Consider the following 13,861-nt stretch of genomic DNA (forward strand, 5'->3'; position numbering starts at 1 on the left):
AAGGAGTCATAGTTGATACCATACTGCAGAACAGCAGGGCCAGGCAAACATTTTCCAAAGGAATATCAACTCTAAGCAAGGCTACAGAAATTTTTGGCACAGCTTAACATTACTCCCCACATCACTATGTCTTTCAAGGGTTAACAAAAGGTCCGTTTATTTTGAGCTTTTCACAGGCTTTCATCCAATAAGGAAGTTTCTTTACTGGTCCTGCAACATTTCTCCTAACATAAAAGATTATTCTAATTTGGGTAACAACATAAAACAAAGCAGCAGTGGATGAATTCCAAATACACCATTATACCAAAAAGCAAACACTGAACAAAGTGTCAGAATAGAGAATACAGCAAAGTGTAAACAAATAGCTTTGTGAAAGAGAGAGGATTTGTCCCCATCTCAGTTAAGGACAAAAAGCCTCATTGAAAACAAGCTCGTGAAGTCTAGTAAGAAAAATCAGGAAATGCCAGAAGTATGGCTGCGCTGACAGCTTAAAATGACTCTTGTCATGCAGATGCATTACCTTTTCATGTATGAGCATTCACTCTCTTTCTCTGGCAGGAATCCTGCCTCATGCAATGCACAGGATAGCGTGGCTGCAGGGAAGGACCAGAGCTACACAATATAGGAGCCTACTGCCTCTGTCAGACCCACCTCATGTATCATTTGGGACCTGCTGTGTGAGACAAGGGTTGGTACGAAGGGAACAGACGCTACCATCCAGGAAGCTAGGAATGCTACTCTGAACAGCTGGACTTTAAGTTTGTGGAAAAGGCAGGGATAAATTAACTTTCAAAAAGTGATCGCCCACTGGACCTAATCCTTATTATTAGAGCACTCGGCTGGAAACCTAGAAGCTTTATTTGCAGCACTGCTCTGCTCATGTTGTGTATCTGAACACACATACCCAAAGTGGTCCAGAAAGAGCCAAAACTTGCATTCCTCAAATCTACATTCAAAATTAGTAGGGACTCTACCTGATTGTGTGCCTCAGTTTCCTCCCTCTACAGTAGGATAACACCATCCCATCACCTTCCTGCAATTTTCTGAAGATAAATGGTTTCAAAGCACTGTATCACCAGAGAAAAGTGCTTAGAAAAACAGTACTTCTGTCTTCAGGGAATGCTTGAAATAGCACACAGGCAATACAGCAGGAACAGTGCATTCAACAATGAAGAGGAAAACACCCAAATAGCTGTTCATTAGCAGCTGTGACGTTCATGTACAATCTATCCCATGACACTATCCATCCTGTGCACTGGATAAAGTGAGATTTGGTGGCACAAGATAGTGTTTAATTCATGGATTGTACTATGTCATTATGCCTTCTCACACAGGAACTGTGCAGTGTATCTTACAGACTTCCACCATCCAGCTTAACCGTAACAATGACAACATGCACAATTGAAAACAGGCCTTGATGAGACAGGTTGAACAAGTAGATTAGATAAAAAAGGCCTGAAAATGCCCTCTGATTATTATTAGATCTAGCTAGAGTAACATTTGATGTATTATAGAAAGTTCTGATAAAGAATGTATGTTACTGCAAAAGCTGGAAACATTCCCTGGGCCAAAAAGGCACCAAGTATCAATGGTACTATTTAAAGGACCGTAACTGACAGCCATGACATCAGGCCTAGTATTTAAAGATCACTATTCTGCTTATCAACTGTTTTCACTCAACCGATCATTCAACTAATAGGAAAAGAAAAGTGGGTTTGTTTTATTTCAGGAATACTTTTAAAGCAAGGGTATACTTGCAGGTAAACAAAGGCAGGTGAATACATTCCTACACTTTTCCCAGCTGCCAAGCTCCTCCAGATTTTGGAGGTACACTGTGTAGATGAAAAACTGCGATATGCACCAAGCTCCTGAAACCCACCAGCACAGTCATTCTCCATGGAGAGTAGCACAAAAGGTAACTCAAGCGTATCACTGCCATGTAACTGCTGACTGTGGAGGAGCTGTGCCTTACTACCCATCTCCTTTAGTCTTCCCATCACTTGAGAGTCCTGATCTCAGCCTTCCTTTCCTCTGCTCTACGCTTTGTTCCCTCTAAGTTTACATTATCTTGAAGGACTGGTGCATGCAGAGGTTTACCAGTGATGGTGGCACAAAGCAAGCTCAAGAGAATCACGGGGTTGGCTTTTATCAGATGAGATTTGAAAGTGAATGGTTCAGACTGGGGTAGAAACTTCAGCCTGTTTTCTCAGGACGGAAAACTTTTCCTCAGGATTCCAAATTCCTTTCAATTAGACACACTAAATGCTTGCACATGAAGAAAACCCACCAAACAAACAAAAACCCCAACCAACCAAACCAAAATACCCACAAAACAACAATAACAAAACCCAAACTAACAAAAGACCCAAAATGCACAAACCAAACAAAGAAAAAAAACCCAAACCAAACCCCACATGGTCATCAGAATCTAACACAAAAAAGTTATTTGGCTGACATTAAAAATACCAGCTGAAGTAGAAAACACAGCATGAAAAGCTTCAGCCCAGAGCTGAAGTTTGGCAGTGTTACAAGGCAACAGAAACAGGGTCTGATGAGATTTGACAGGCAGCTTTAATCAAAACTGTAATACCAACCTCACCTCGGACAAACATGTAAAGGGAAGCGCATAATGCCACCAAGTAAATACTTTCAGTAACTGCAGATTTAATTAAAAATCAATGATTAAGCAAGCAAAAAATGAATATTTATGAGTTGTTACTACTCACCAGAGAACTATTCACTATAGTTCCACATCTTATTTTTAGCAAAAATACCAGCTGATCACGATTATTATAACAAACGATCAGTCTGGCTGTCAAGTTTTATCAGATGATGACATGGATAATAAAGTCAAAATTAAGCCACAACCTATTTAGTTTCAGGATTAACAAATAAACAGTTTATGATGCTTCATGGTTAGCTGAGTGAGAACCGGGCATACCAAAATGTTATGCCCATTAAAGAGCTTATCCAAATGCCGATAGGCAAGCGTAATAATCCATCTCCATCCATTATGAAAAACTAAGGAAAAAAATTAAGGTTATCAGCGAAATAGTATCTGCTGCTACTGTCAAATAAAGTTAAGCTTGACTTTGGAGAGACGTTACAGCTTGCTACTGGGGAGGGATTTTTAACAAAACACATGCAAGACCATAAAAAAACCAGTCAATTTCTTTGGGAAAACAAGTCAGGTATTTCAATTTACTGGGTGCACTCTCAAAGCCATTCATCTAGATATCAGCTATAATGCAGTAAAGTGCTAAACCAGTTCCACAGACTGCTTCCCTACTGTGCATTTTAACTGAGGTAAAAAGAGCAGAAGGCAGCTAACTGTAACATAGATGCCATGAGTAACTTCTCACAGTATAAAGTTATCCGGCAGGAAAACTCCTTGAGGTGTAAGGCCTGATCCCTCCCCTGTGCAATCTGTTCAATGGTCAGTTTTCAGTCGTTTCTTTGCTATTTGTACCAGACCATCTAGCCATTTTACTTGTGGGTGACTTACTCAGTCTCTGTGACCACTGAAACTTTGCCTTCTGCTAACCTAGCATGAAAATTTATTCCTTTTTATTTGGAAAGAAATGAGTGCTCAGCTCTCATCATGTTCCCCACGTTCCAGGTGCTCACCTTGTACTCCAGTTTTCAGTGGCTTATCAGTAAATGCTAACAACGGTGACCTGGACCGCTGTGTAACAGGCAAGGTTGGGTCACTGAATGTTATGGTATCCTTTCCACCTGAAACAATCCAAGCGTTAGAACCATTAATTCACCAAATACATCCATCGCGCACTAATGATATTCAAACATATCCTACAATATTTTTGTGATGTTATGGAAAAGTACAGAACAGGATAAGCATCTCAAATGATCCTTTTACAGCACGGAACAAATGCGTATTCCAGCTCCAGGACAAAGTCAGTCAAATACAGGAAAGGTGTATGCTTTTACCCCCAGTACTGAGTAAAGGATAGTTTTTGAAGGACAACCAGGTGCTGTATGCAGCAAATTGTATTGGCAGTTACCATTCAATTCAGAATATTAATAATCGAATCATACCAGAAGTTTTACAAAGAATAATGGATCATTTGCATGCTATTAACCAGTAAGCATCCAGCACTGACTCTTTACTCTCTCTTACTGTGCCTCAATGATGAACCTGCTGGTATCACATATGTAGTTTTATGCTACAGACTCACATATTATCCTACACTGCTTCCTTAAAGAAAAATAAAATAAATTAAAAGCTTAGCATAACTAAGTACTAAGGGAGTAAGGGATTTTAATCTGAAAATTCCAAAAGCATTTCTGAGCATTTTCATTTTAAACCAAATGGAGAAGGGCAATTTTCCAGCTCTTCTGCAGACAAAATAGTGCAAGAAACTCTTCAGCTGAGGACTCTGCTGTAGATGCCTAATCTTTACATATATTTGCAATACAGAAAGCAACACCTGCAGATCCTTCAGGAAGTCCTCTGCTATTCACGATGCTCACGTTTTTAGTGACTGACACTACCTTAAACCTAGAGGGGAAATGGCAGGAAATGTGCAAGATCAGCTAAGCGTGGTGTTTGTGTGGCCTCCAGAACAACTGCCAACCGGTAAGTAATGGCTGGGGAGGCAGCAAGCTACTGCTCTATTTATCTCCATAAGAATGGACATTTATGTAACAACCACTTCTCCCCTCTAAATCTGCTTGTACGTTTCACCTTAAGGCAACATCCTAAATCTAATCACCCATCCAAGACAAAGACTTTCAAAAGAGCACCAGGTCAGGAGATGATACCCAGAATAAATTCAGCTCCAAGAAAGTTCTGGTACCTACTAAGAAATAATGAAAGCCAAGCTGTTCCCATGGAGTCTAAAATGGATCACCCCAATCCCTAACTACTTTTGAAACCACTGGCTGTAAATGCCTTGATCCTGAAGAAATTAATGATGTTTTTACATCCTTAACATGTTGGGGTATACACTGTAACAATACGAATGCAATTAATGCTTTTGAAATGCGGATCTTGTCAAGCTTTGATCTCCCTGCCAAGTATGCATCAGAATTCTGCCTTCACCATAGCAAGTAATAAACAATAATATTAACTAACAGCAAAGTGGAGAACCCCTGCCCCATGTAAGGCAAAACTAATTAAAACAGGAGGGGAAAAAAAAGGCAAACCAAATCCGATGGCTATCTGAAAATGCAAAAGCCCCTAAATGAATGCACTTCCCTGTAACAGTGAAGGAATTTTGTGTTGGAAGAAGAACTAAATCATTCAGGGAACTAGTGGTATGAAAACATCCAAAAGATATTCATACAGAGTCAGAAGTGGCCACGTATCCAAAAAGATACAAAAGAATGCAACAGAGGAAGTAAACTTTAAAGAGATTAATTACGAATAAAAAAAGGGGCAGAGGTGGGTTTTAACAGGAAAGTAGAAAGCAAAGTCTTTTTCTTTTGTTTTTGAATTAAAAACAGTAAAGCCTGAGCTGAAGTCCCTAAAGACTGCAAAACAAGCTTCAGAAAAGAAACTTCTTGACTTTCAGCCAGCATTTACACAGTAAACAGATTTATTTCCACATTTTTCTCTGAAAACCAACTTGGTTACAGAAAATAACGCTCGGCTCAGTATCCACACATCTAAGCAACAGATGCGGCCCAAAGAATCTGATGCATGCTTATTTATTAACAGTGACTCACATCCATTCATGAAGGAGGGTACTGCTGCACTATAGTCCGTGAATCACGGTCTCAAGTTGGATTACACACAGGGAATTTCCATTAGCTGCCGTGTAAGCTCAATTTCATAACTTATACAGCCTTATGTTCTTCTGTTTAATGAATTTTTCAAGGACTTTAGTGAAAAGTATACAGATCTCAAAATATATATATAAGCAAACAAGTAAGTTTTCAGTAGCAGTAAATTCTTCAGTTTCTTCTCCAGGGTTGGGTATCCTCTCACCACCTCTGCTGCACCCTGCACCACTGTAACTGGGTATACTGCCGGCTGTACTCAGCAGCTGTTGAGCCCATTATTTTTCCTTGCCTTTGCTCCATGCTGATTACTGCAGAGCAAGAGGCAGCACTGAAACTTTCTCATCCTCCCAGACAGAAAAAGGCTGAGTCATGGTTGGCTCTTTTCATAGACTTTTTTTTTTTTCTCAGTGGAAATCTGGAATTTTCAGGAAAGGATAGTTTTAAAACAATACAGAATTACATATTGTGAGAGGAATGAGGTGGTGTTTACTATGAACTATTACTGAATGCACAACACATTATGTGTGCATATTTGAACCACAATGTACCTAAGACAAAGCAAAGAATTAAATGCTTCTGTAACATCACATTCTCTTCTTCCTTCTCAAGGCAAACAGGATCCTAAAAAGAAAATCAGAACCAAATCTATGCCCCAGCTTGTTTTCTTTTCAGCAATGAACCTCACAAGAGATCTGTTTGATTAAAGCCCATTTGCCAGACAGGGGAAGCTAAAGTTTGTGGCAGGCAGAACTTCTGCAGAAAATGAACTACGCTACCAGCTTCGCCTTTCAAAAATTAAATATATGCTCTTGATTTAGCCTCCCCATAGCTCAGTCATGCATTGCTCAAAAAGCAGATGACAAATATGTCACCTAACAAAAAATTAGAAGCGGTCAAGCTCTTTGTTCAATAGGATAAAGTTTATTAACATCATTTATTAACACCATTTGGAAGATATTAATACTATGGTGACAGCAGATGTTATAAATGTTATATGGACGATGATGCCTAAATAGGAACATTAACTTCAGATTAAAACCCTGCAATTTATAATGTGCATCTCTTTTTGTGCTAGACTGAACATCAGCTTTCAGCTCCGTATTTTTTCCAATGAAAAGAAGTTAAACTCCCAAGCAGATACTACTTTTTCTCTTTGGATTTAAGACTGAGATACTCCTCATATTATGCCCCTCACTGGAGCCAACATTCATCTGCAGAGTCCACTGTGGTAGTTCCCACACTGTTTGTAACATGCTGCTGTTCTATGAAGCAGAAGCTTTCCATGCTCTGAAAGAAAACTGGTGACCCTCTAGGTGTTACAAGGCTGTTTCTGACCACCTTGAGACTTGAGTGCACTTAGAAACAAAAGTGCATTCTTAATTTAAAATGTAAGCATCAAATCAACAAACCTTGGGGCTCAACAGAATTTGCAATCCAGTGTAAAATTCCTTTATCACTATTTAAGATCATCCTTTCTTACTATTTTCCTCAATTTAAAGAAATTGTCTTGTAGAGCAGTCTCTATTTCTCTTGTGGTCATCTAACTCACTTGACCGAACATCCTAACCTGCTGGATACAAAAATGTTCAGATAACAGTTCTGTTTATTTACATGCAGTGACAATATTTAACGTACTGATAAAATCAGTTACTAAAAATATATGTTAAGCAGAACCTACTCCCAAATCCCACTGAGATATTGTAGCTCAGGCCTTCAGGCAGCAAAAGAAAGGAAGGAAAGAGACAGTTGTTATTGTACAAACATTCATTTGATGTCTTACCTACATACAACAACAATGGTGCAAGAAGTTCCTACTGTTCCTTTGTTTTAATATATTTTGAAAAGATTAGAAATGCTGCATTTATTAGTGTATGAATTTCATGGAACACTATTTTTAAAAAACAAACAAAACCCAACCAACCAACCGAAAAACCCAACCAACCAAACCTACAGTACCTTAAACTGGTGAGTTTATGATACACATCTGGATTAATGGACAAAACCACATTAGCAGAGTCTTAGACAAATAGTTCACCTGCATCTTTTGGAGAACACGGGGAGGAGGGACAAATGCACTAAGTACCCTATGTATGGTTAAGTGACTAACTGAAGAGTAATCCATGCAAACAAATTTGGGACCTTCAGTTCTGGAAAGCATCAAGAAGAGAGCCAGTTCCAGAAAGGTGATTGCAAGCTAAAGTGGAAATACACCACATCAGGCCAAACAGCTGAACACCGCAGGTTTGTCACAAGGTGCCTTCAGCTTTGTCAAATGTTTTCTTCTAGATGGAAAGGTTAGGTGGGAAAAAAACAGAGCCAAAAAGACAGAAGCCTAAACCACACTATCTCCCACCCCCAGTAGCACTGACAGGAAGCCGTAAACAACAAAGCCTAATGATGCAAACACCAGCAATGGAATAGCATAATTTACAGTGTTAAAGAAGACACAATTAGGTGTAATGGGAAGAAAAGAAGCAAAAAGTAAATGTAAATTAAATATTGCACATTTTCCTAACAGCGAGGTCTATTAGGAAACAGATTAATCTCCCATTACTTGAGTAATTCAAAACCAAATACAATACTTAAGATGCTACAGGGAATAAGCCTGTTCTGGAGAGATGGACTAGAAAATTTAACATCATTTACATTTCCAATTTCTTAGAGTTTATGATTTTACAGAAAGAAACCATTAAGAATACAGTGATAGAACCCATGGAAGTTACAAGAAGTACAAAATTAATAAATAGAACTTGTTGAAAAACATAATGGCCAATATCCTGTGTATCATTTTAGACAATGTTTAAATAAAACAGTTCCCTTTCGGTTTTTGCCTGCAGACTATGGAGACAATTCAATTATTTCCAGTGTTTAAATTTATTTGTTTCCAGTATAGATATTTGACTTTGAGTTTAAAGTGTCCCACGATTTGTGGTTTCAACTTCACATTTATTAGGCTTTTCTAATTTTGCGAATGTGCTGAACAGCACATTCACAAAATGACTGCCATGAAAAAAAAATACAGCCAAGTTTTTCTTAAATGCAAATATACCACTGAAAACTAAATAACGCAAACTGCTCTCTCGAATTTGTACTAACCTGGGAGACTCCACAAGCCAGCAATTTCCAAAGTTCTTAATTTCTTTTCTAGTTCTGCCACTCGATTACCTAGAATTCTTGGGAAAAGAAAACACAAACAAAAGCCAGGGATGGTCAGCTGAGATGAGATTCTTATACTAAGAATACTATACCTTCTTATACTAAGGTAACCAAAGCCCAACTGCTTACATGACTACAGCTGAATTTTTAACTTCACTAGTGCACTAAACCTGTACACGGTCATTTCTTTTCACTAATGGCAATGGGCAACCTTTCCAAGAGTTAAATGAAAATTAAATACAGTTATCTAATCTATCCTGTGGATTTAGAAAATAAAAAAAGTCTGGATGTATTGGACATTCAACCTTTGTCCTTTGGTAAAGACAAAGAATAGCAACTCACAATATATCTATTTCCTCACCTGTAAGTATCTCTTTCCAGTTACTTTTACTTTCTCTACAGCTAAAAGCAGAACGTAAAAGCTATGCAGACAAAATATAGAAAACTCAAGACAACATTTAGATTGATTCTGAAATTCTAAAACACAATTTTGGCATAAGCCTTTATTCACAGAGGTTTCTCTATCACTAAGATTGCTTAAAATGGCAAGGAATATCTTTTCCACTACATCTTTTCTTTTTGTGCCAAACTCTGTTTTCTACTTCACTAAAAAGCTTCAAGCTCTTTAGTGCCTTTATCACCTACTCTTAGTTTTGATTGCATTTCTTGGGTCATCTCTTCTTTCGTGTCTGATTCCTACAAAATGCTATTTGCAGCCAGCTCTCCTGCAGGATTTAACTTTTAGTCTTAATTCTCTCCTCAGATCAAATGAGAGATTTCTATCTTTCAAAGAAAGCCCTTTTTTCCAATGATTTTTTGGAAAGTGTTTCTCTCACAGTCACAGCAAGTCTCCTAGAGTCAGAAGTCTTTAAATAAATCCCAAACAATACTCAATAGGGTGAGAAACCTGGACGAGGCAGCAATTCTAAACATGACAGCAGAGATAATAGACAGCAAGTTTTACTCATCAAATTACAGCAACAGGGTAAGTCGGTTAAATTTGAACTGAATGCTGAGAAGCAGCATATCACAACACAGCTAGGCAATAGCATCTTCCCATGCTCACCTGAGCTGTGTAATACTGCACTGCGTGCTCTCCAACAAGGGTTTTATGCTGCAGACATTTGAACATACTGGGAATGTCATTACTGACAAGATGGCAAAATCTGGGAAGGACGTGAAGAATAGCAAACCCAGCGAATATCAAAGGGGCTAGAAAAACTGATTAACAAGGACTAAGTATTTTTTATATCTCTACAGTGAGGGCTCTGCAGTGACACTACAAAAGCCTGTAAGTATTTTAAAGATTACAAAAATATCAAAATGAGAGAGAGAATGTAAAAGAGAAAAAGAAAGCTTTTAATAAATGTCAGAGAAAGCACTGAGAGGTACTAGGGTGTATATCAACTAAAAAGCAAACAGTCCATCACATTTACAAGGAGAGAAGACATTTGGAAGCAGTTTTGTTTATTTCCCCATTGAAACTCAGTAATCAAATAGGTTACCAAGGTTATGATGGATCTGTTACTGTCTTCTCCAATGACAATTAAAATTGTTCAAGTCGAGATTTCACTTTCAGAATGCTTTCATCATGAGACACTCAGCCTTAACAACTCTATTTTCATACCCAGTGTATGGCCAGACATACAGCAGCTGTGCTCTGCAGTACAAAGGTGACGGAGAAAGACACACAGCAACTTTCAAGAAGCTCTACTGGGAGCTCACTCCTATCTTTGTGTCTAAGGTCCCACCAAGGGTCAGCTGAAGAACATGGAGTTCCCCTGACTTAGAGGGGCAGGAAACAGACAGAGATTCCATGACATATTAGTTTAGCCAAGGAGATGACAAAACGATGTTGATTTGGCTAATGATTGTCACCACAAATGGGTCACTCATTCAGCACTTCTGCCAGGAAAAGAAAAAATTATTATTTCCATAAGTAGTTCACCAGTAGTTCCAGGGCAGAAAACTGTGGAAAGATACTGCCCTCCCTGTCAGCTAGCCTATCACAGAAAGAAACTCAGCCCTTTGCATCAAGTTCAGTTATTGCTTCTGCTCTTGTTATTCAGACAATGGCAAAGTCACTTTTCTTTCACTTCTCTTAAATCTTTTAATTCATTTATCAGCTGCGCCATACAATATCTAAACGTTTTGGAGGAAATATATCCTGATAATTCCTACTGGATCGTCAGAAGAGGCGCTGAGCTATTTTTTAACCTTTGTTGCAGGTTCTCACATAGAAGGATCATTCTGCTGCTCTGAACAATGGTTGGCAAAAAGAGAGGACAATGCTTAACCCTATTCCTTTCATTCAGGAAGAGAGCAAAATACATTCAATGATGTGTATGATTCTAGTTTGTTCAAGCCACGTTATCTGCAGACAGCTATGGGAGAAATGAACCCTACATAAAGCTGCGAGTTCTTACGAAACATTTCTTGAAAAACATGTGCCAGCAAACCTGAGCACTGTGTGGCTTATCCCATTCCTTTCTTTCCCTGTGAATTCCAGACAATTTGCCATCTCTGTATGTGCTGTGCGAAGACTGAGCTGTGATGGCCTGGAACAGCAGGTATTTTTAAAGGGGCTGAATGGGTCGGTAGCATCAAATTCCCTAATCTATTTTCTTATCTCTAGCCATAGTGGACCAGATTCTTTGACTAAAGCACAAGGATCGTGTTGACAAAGGTGCAGACAACTATTTATGTGGTTCTCTGGTTGTGTGTCTAATGCAACAAGGAAGTTAGTCTAAACCTCCCTCCAGGATAAGGTTTAACAGAAATCTGTTGTTTACGTAACAGCAGCAATGCTCCCACATGAATTTAGAAGCTCCCTTCCAGCTCTTCCATGCTTCCCAACATACATGGCTGTAATCTGAAGGGAGCTGTGCTGATTTACAGCACCTGAAATCTATTCACCTCACCTTCCATTTAGACCTTACTACAGAAGACATACAGACACAATCACCCGAATGTCTGTTAGTAGGGTCCGTCACGGTCACGTATCTAGTTCTATACATCACATGAAAACATTTACAGATGACACAATCCTTTCTGTAATTTTGGTCATGACTGAGCGTGCCCAAGTTAGAACTGTTAAAGTTGGTCCAACGTGTCTAAGTAGCAGAGCAGCTTCTACTCTCATCTGGCTTTCCTGGGTGCTGGCAATTTTAGGAATAAATGGCACTAAAAAGAATGTCTAATAAACCGTTTACTGCTGGCAGAAGAAGAAAGATTTTTATCCACTTGCTAGGCAGGGTTAGGACTGTTTATTTTTGCATTTACGTAACTATTTAATCTTGCAACGCATTACTGCATAGAGAACTCATTTACAACTGCCTTTTCAAATTAAGCTAATGTGCTTGTGAGGATGTTACTTAAACTTGGCAGTACTGGCTACCAACCACCTGGGGAAAATGACCTGTTTTCTTCCCAAACAACTTCTTTTTTTTTTTTTTTTTTTTCTCAAAAGTGGGGCTAAAAAAATAAAGGCTGGATTTAGCCTACTTGTTCCTAGGCACATACTCCCACAGCTCCTTTTATCACAGCACATATTTAGAAAAGCAGCAATAATAATAGCGTGTGTGTTCCAAGAGCAAGTGGCAACGGATGTTTTTAACAACAGTATAACGTCAGAAAGTCAACTTCAACAGCACATCCAAATTCTAATCTACATTTTTAAAATCCACTACCTTGTTATTGCTTCAGTTAATCAGAAACCAAATCTACCATTCTGCTATCGTAAACTTCCACAGCCATCTCTCAATCTGCAAGCAACAAAAGAGGTTTTGGTTTTAGAGTTAACTGTTTAGAAGAAAATAAGTTCATATAGTCTGAAAAGTTTCATTTACTGATAACAAAATCACTAACAGGTCAATCATCTATCAAATATCAAACCCAGAATTACCTTGAATGAAACAACCATCCCAAAATCTCACATTCTTTATCCAATAAATCTCACTTTCTTCAAACAGTAATCTAAAGAACAACCATGTCCTCCAAACATGCTCTTTGTGCAGGCAAAGCCAGGCAAACAGGGGTGAAGGAGAAGATTTCTACCTTCTGATTTATGAAAAGCCTTTTGTCATTATAATTCTCACTAGCCCGACATGCTTCTCAACTTCCTACTCTGGAGAATGGAGATATATCTTCAACAAAACAATGCACCTTCTACTGGTACCAGTTTATGGATCTGTTTTACTTGTGCACTGACCTCACTCTCACTGACAGTCTTCTTTGACAGGTGGCCCGTTTCTTCCCCATTTTCAGAAATCAGCAGTCTTAACTTGTAACTTCATGCATGGCAGATAAGTGCCCCCAACAACCAGCTAATGCACCTCAAAAAAGGGATGTTTTTCCTTGACGTCCTATGTTGCATTTCCCTTTTTCACTTCAATGTTTTGTGTCTTAAGTGTTCCTACTTGAAACAGTTCTCGTTCCTCCTAGCTTCTTAAAAGCTTCTTTAATCCAACTAATGCCAAAGGTGACAAAAAGAATGAGTAAACCATATAGGAGTGTTGCTGGGGCTCTTCATTCAACTTACCCAGGATTTATCTTTCTTCCCCTTTCCCTGTCCTCTGAAGCATCTTGAACTGAATACAGCACTACAGCTCTGAGCACACTCCTGACCTGGGAGAGATATAGACTGTCACCTCCCTCCAATTCTATTGGGCACAGAATAACAGTTTGTGCACACATCCAATCTCTACTCCCATGGCTATATATGGCCATTTGGGTATGCAGATAAAAGAATCATACCTCCTTGTGGAGGCTTATCTCAAGAAAACCCATACTCAATGATTGAAAGTGAGACAGTGGTATCAGAAAGTGAAGCCATCATTGCAGTGACATAGTTGAGAGATGCAAGAGACTTAATGTGATCAAAGAGAGATACAAAATTAAGAAAGAAGTCTGCTATAGTTATAGGCAAGAGTATGCAAACTAGAACACTGGGTAATGATAC

At 38.8% G+C, this 13,861-nt stretch overlaps 1 protein-coding gene across 1 annotated transcript in view; it reads right to left on the bottom strand.

Annotated features, from left to right (window-relative positions):
* Positions 1 to 13,861, bottom strand: part of CCDC149 (coiled-coil domain containing 149) — a gene marked incomplete at its 5' end in the record, with an annotated part of 36,993 nt that overhangs the window by 834 nt on the left and 22,298 nt on the right. The window contains 3 exons of the mRNA XM_010016740.1: positions 3,628 to 3,735; positions 7,424 to 7,456; positions 8,842 to 8,918. Coding sequence (XP_010015042.1) covers positions 3,628 to 3,735; positions 7,424 to 7,456; positions 8,842 to 8,918 — 218 coding nt within the window. The remainder of the gene's footprint in view (positions 1 to 3,627; positions 3,736 to 7,423; positions 7,457 to 8,841; positions 8,919 to 13,861) is intronic.

The sequence above is a fragment of the Nestor notabilis genome, unplaced genomic scaffold, assembly GCF_000696875.1.
Source record: "Nestor notabilis isolate BGI_N333 unplaced genomic scaffold, ASM69687v1 scaffold9270, whole genome shotgun sequence".
Taxonomy (NCBI): domain Eukaryota; kingdom Metazoa; phylum Chordata; class Aves; order Psittaciformes; family Psittacidae; genus Nestor; species Nestor notabilis.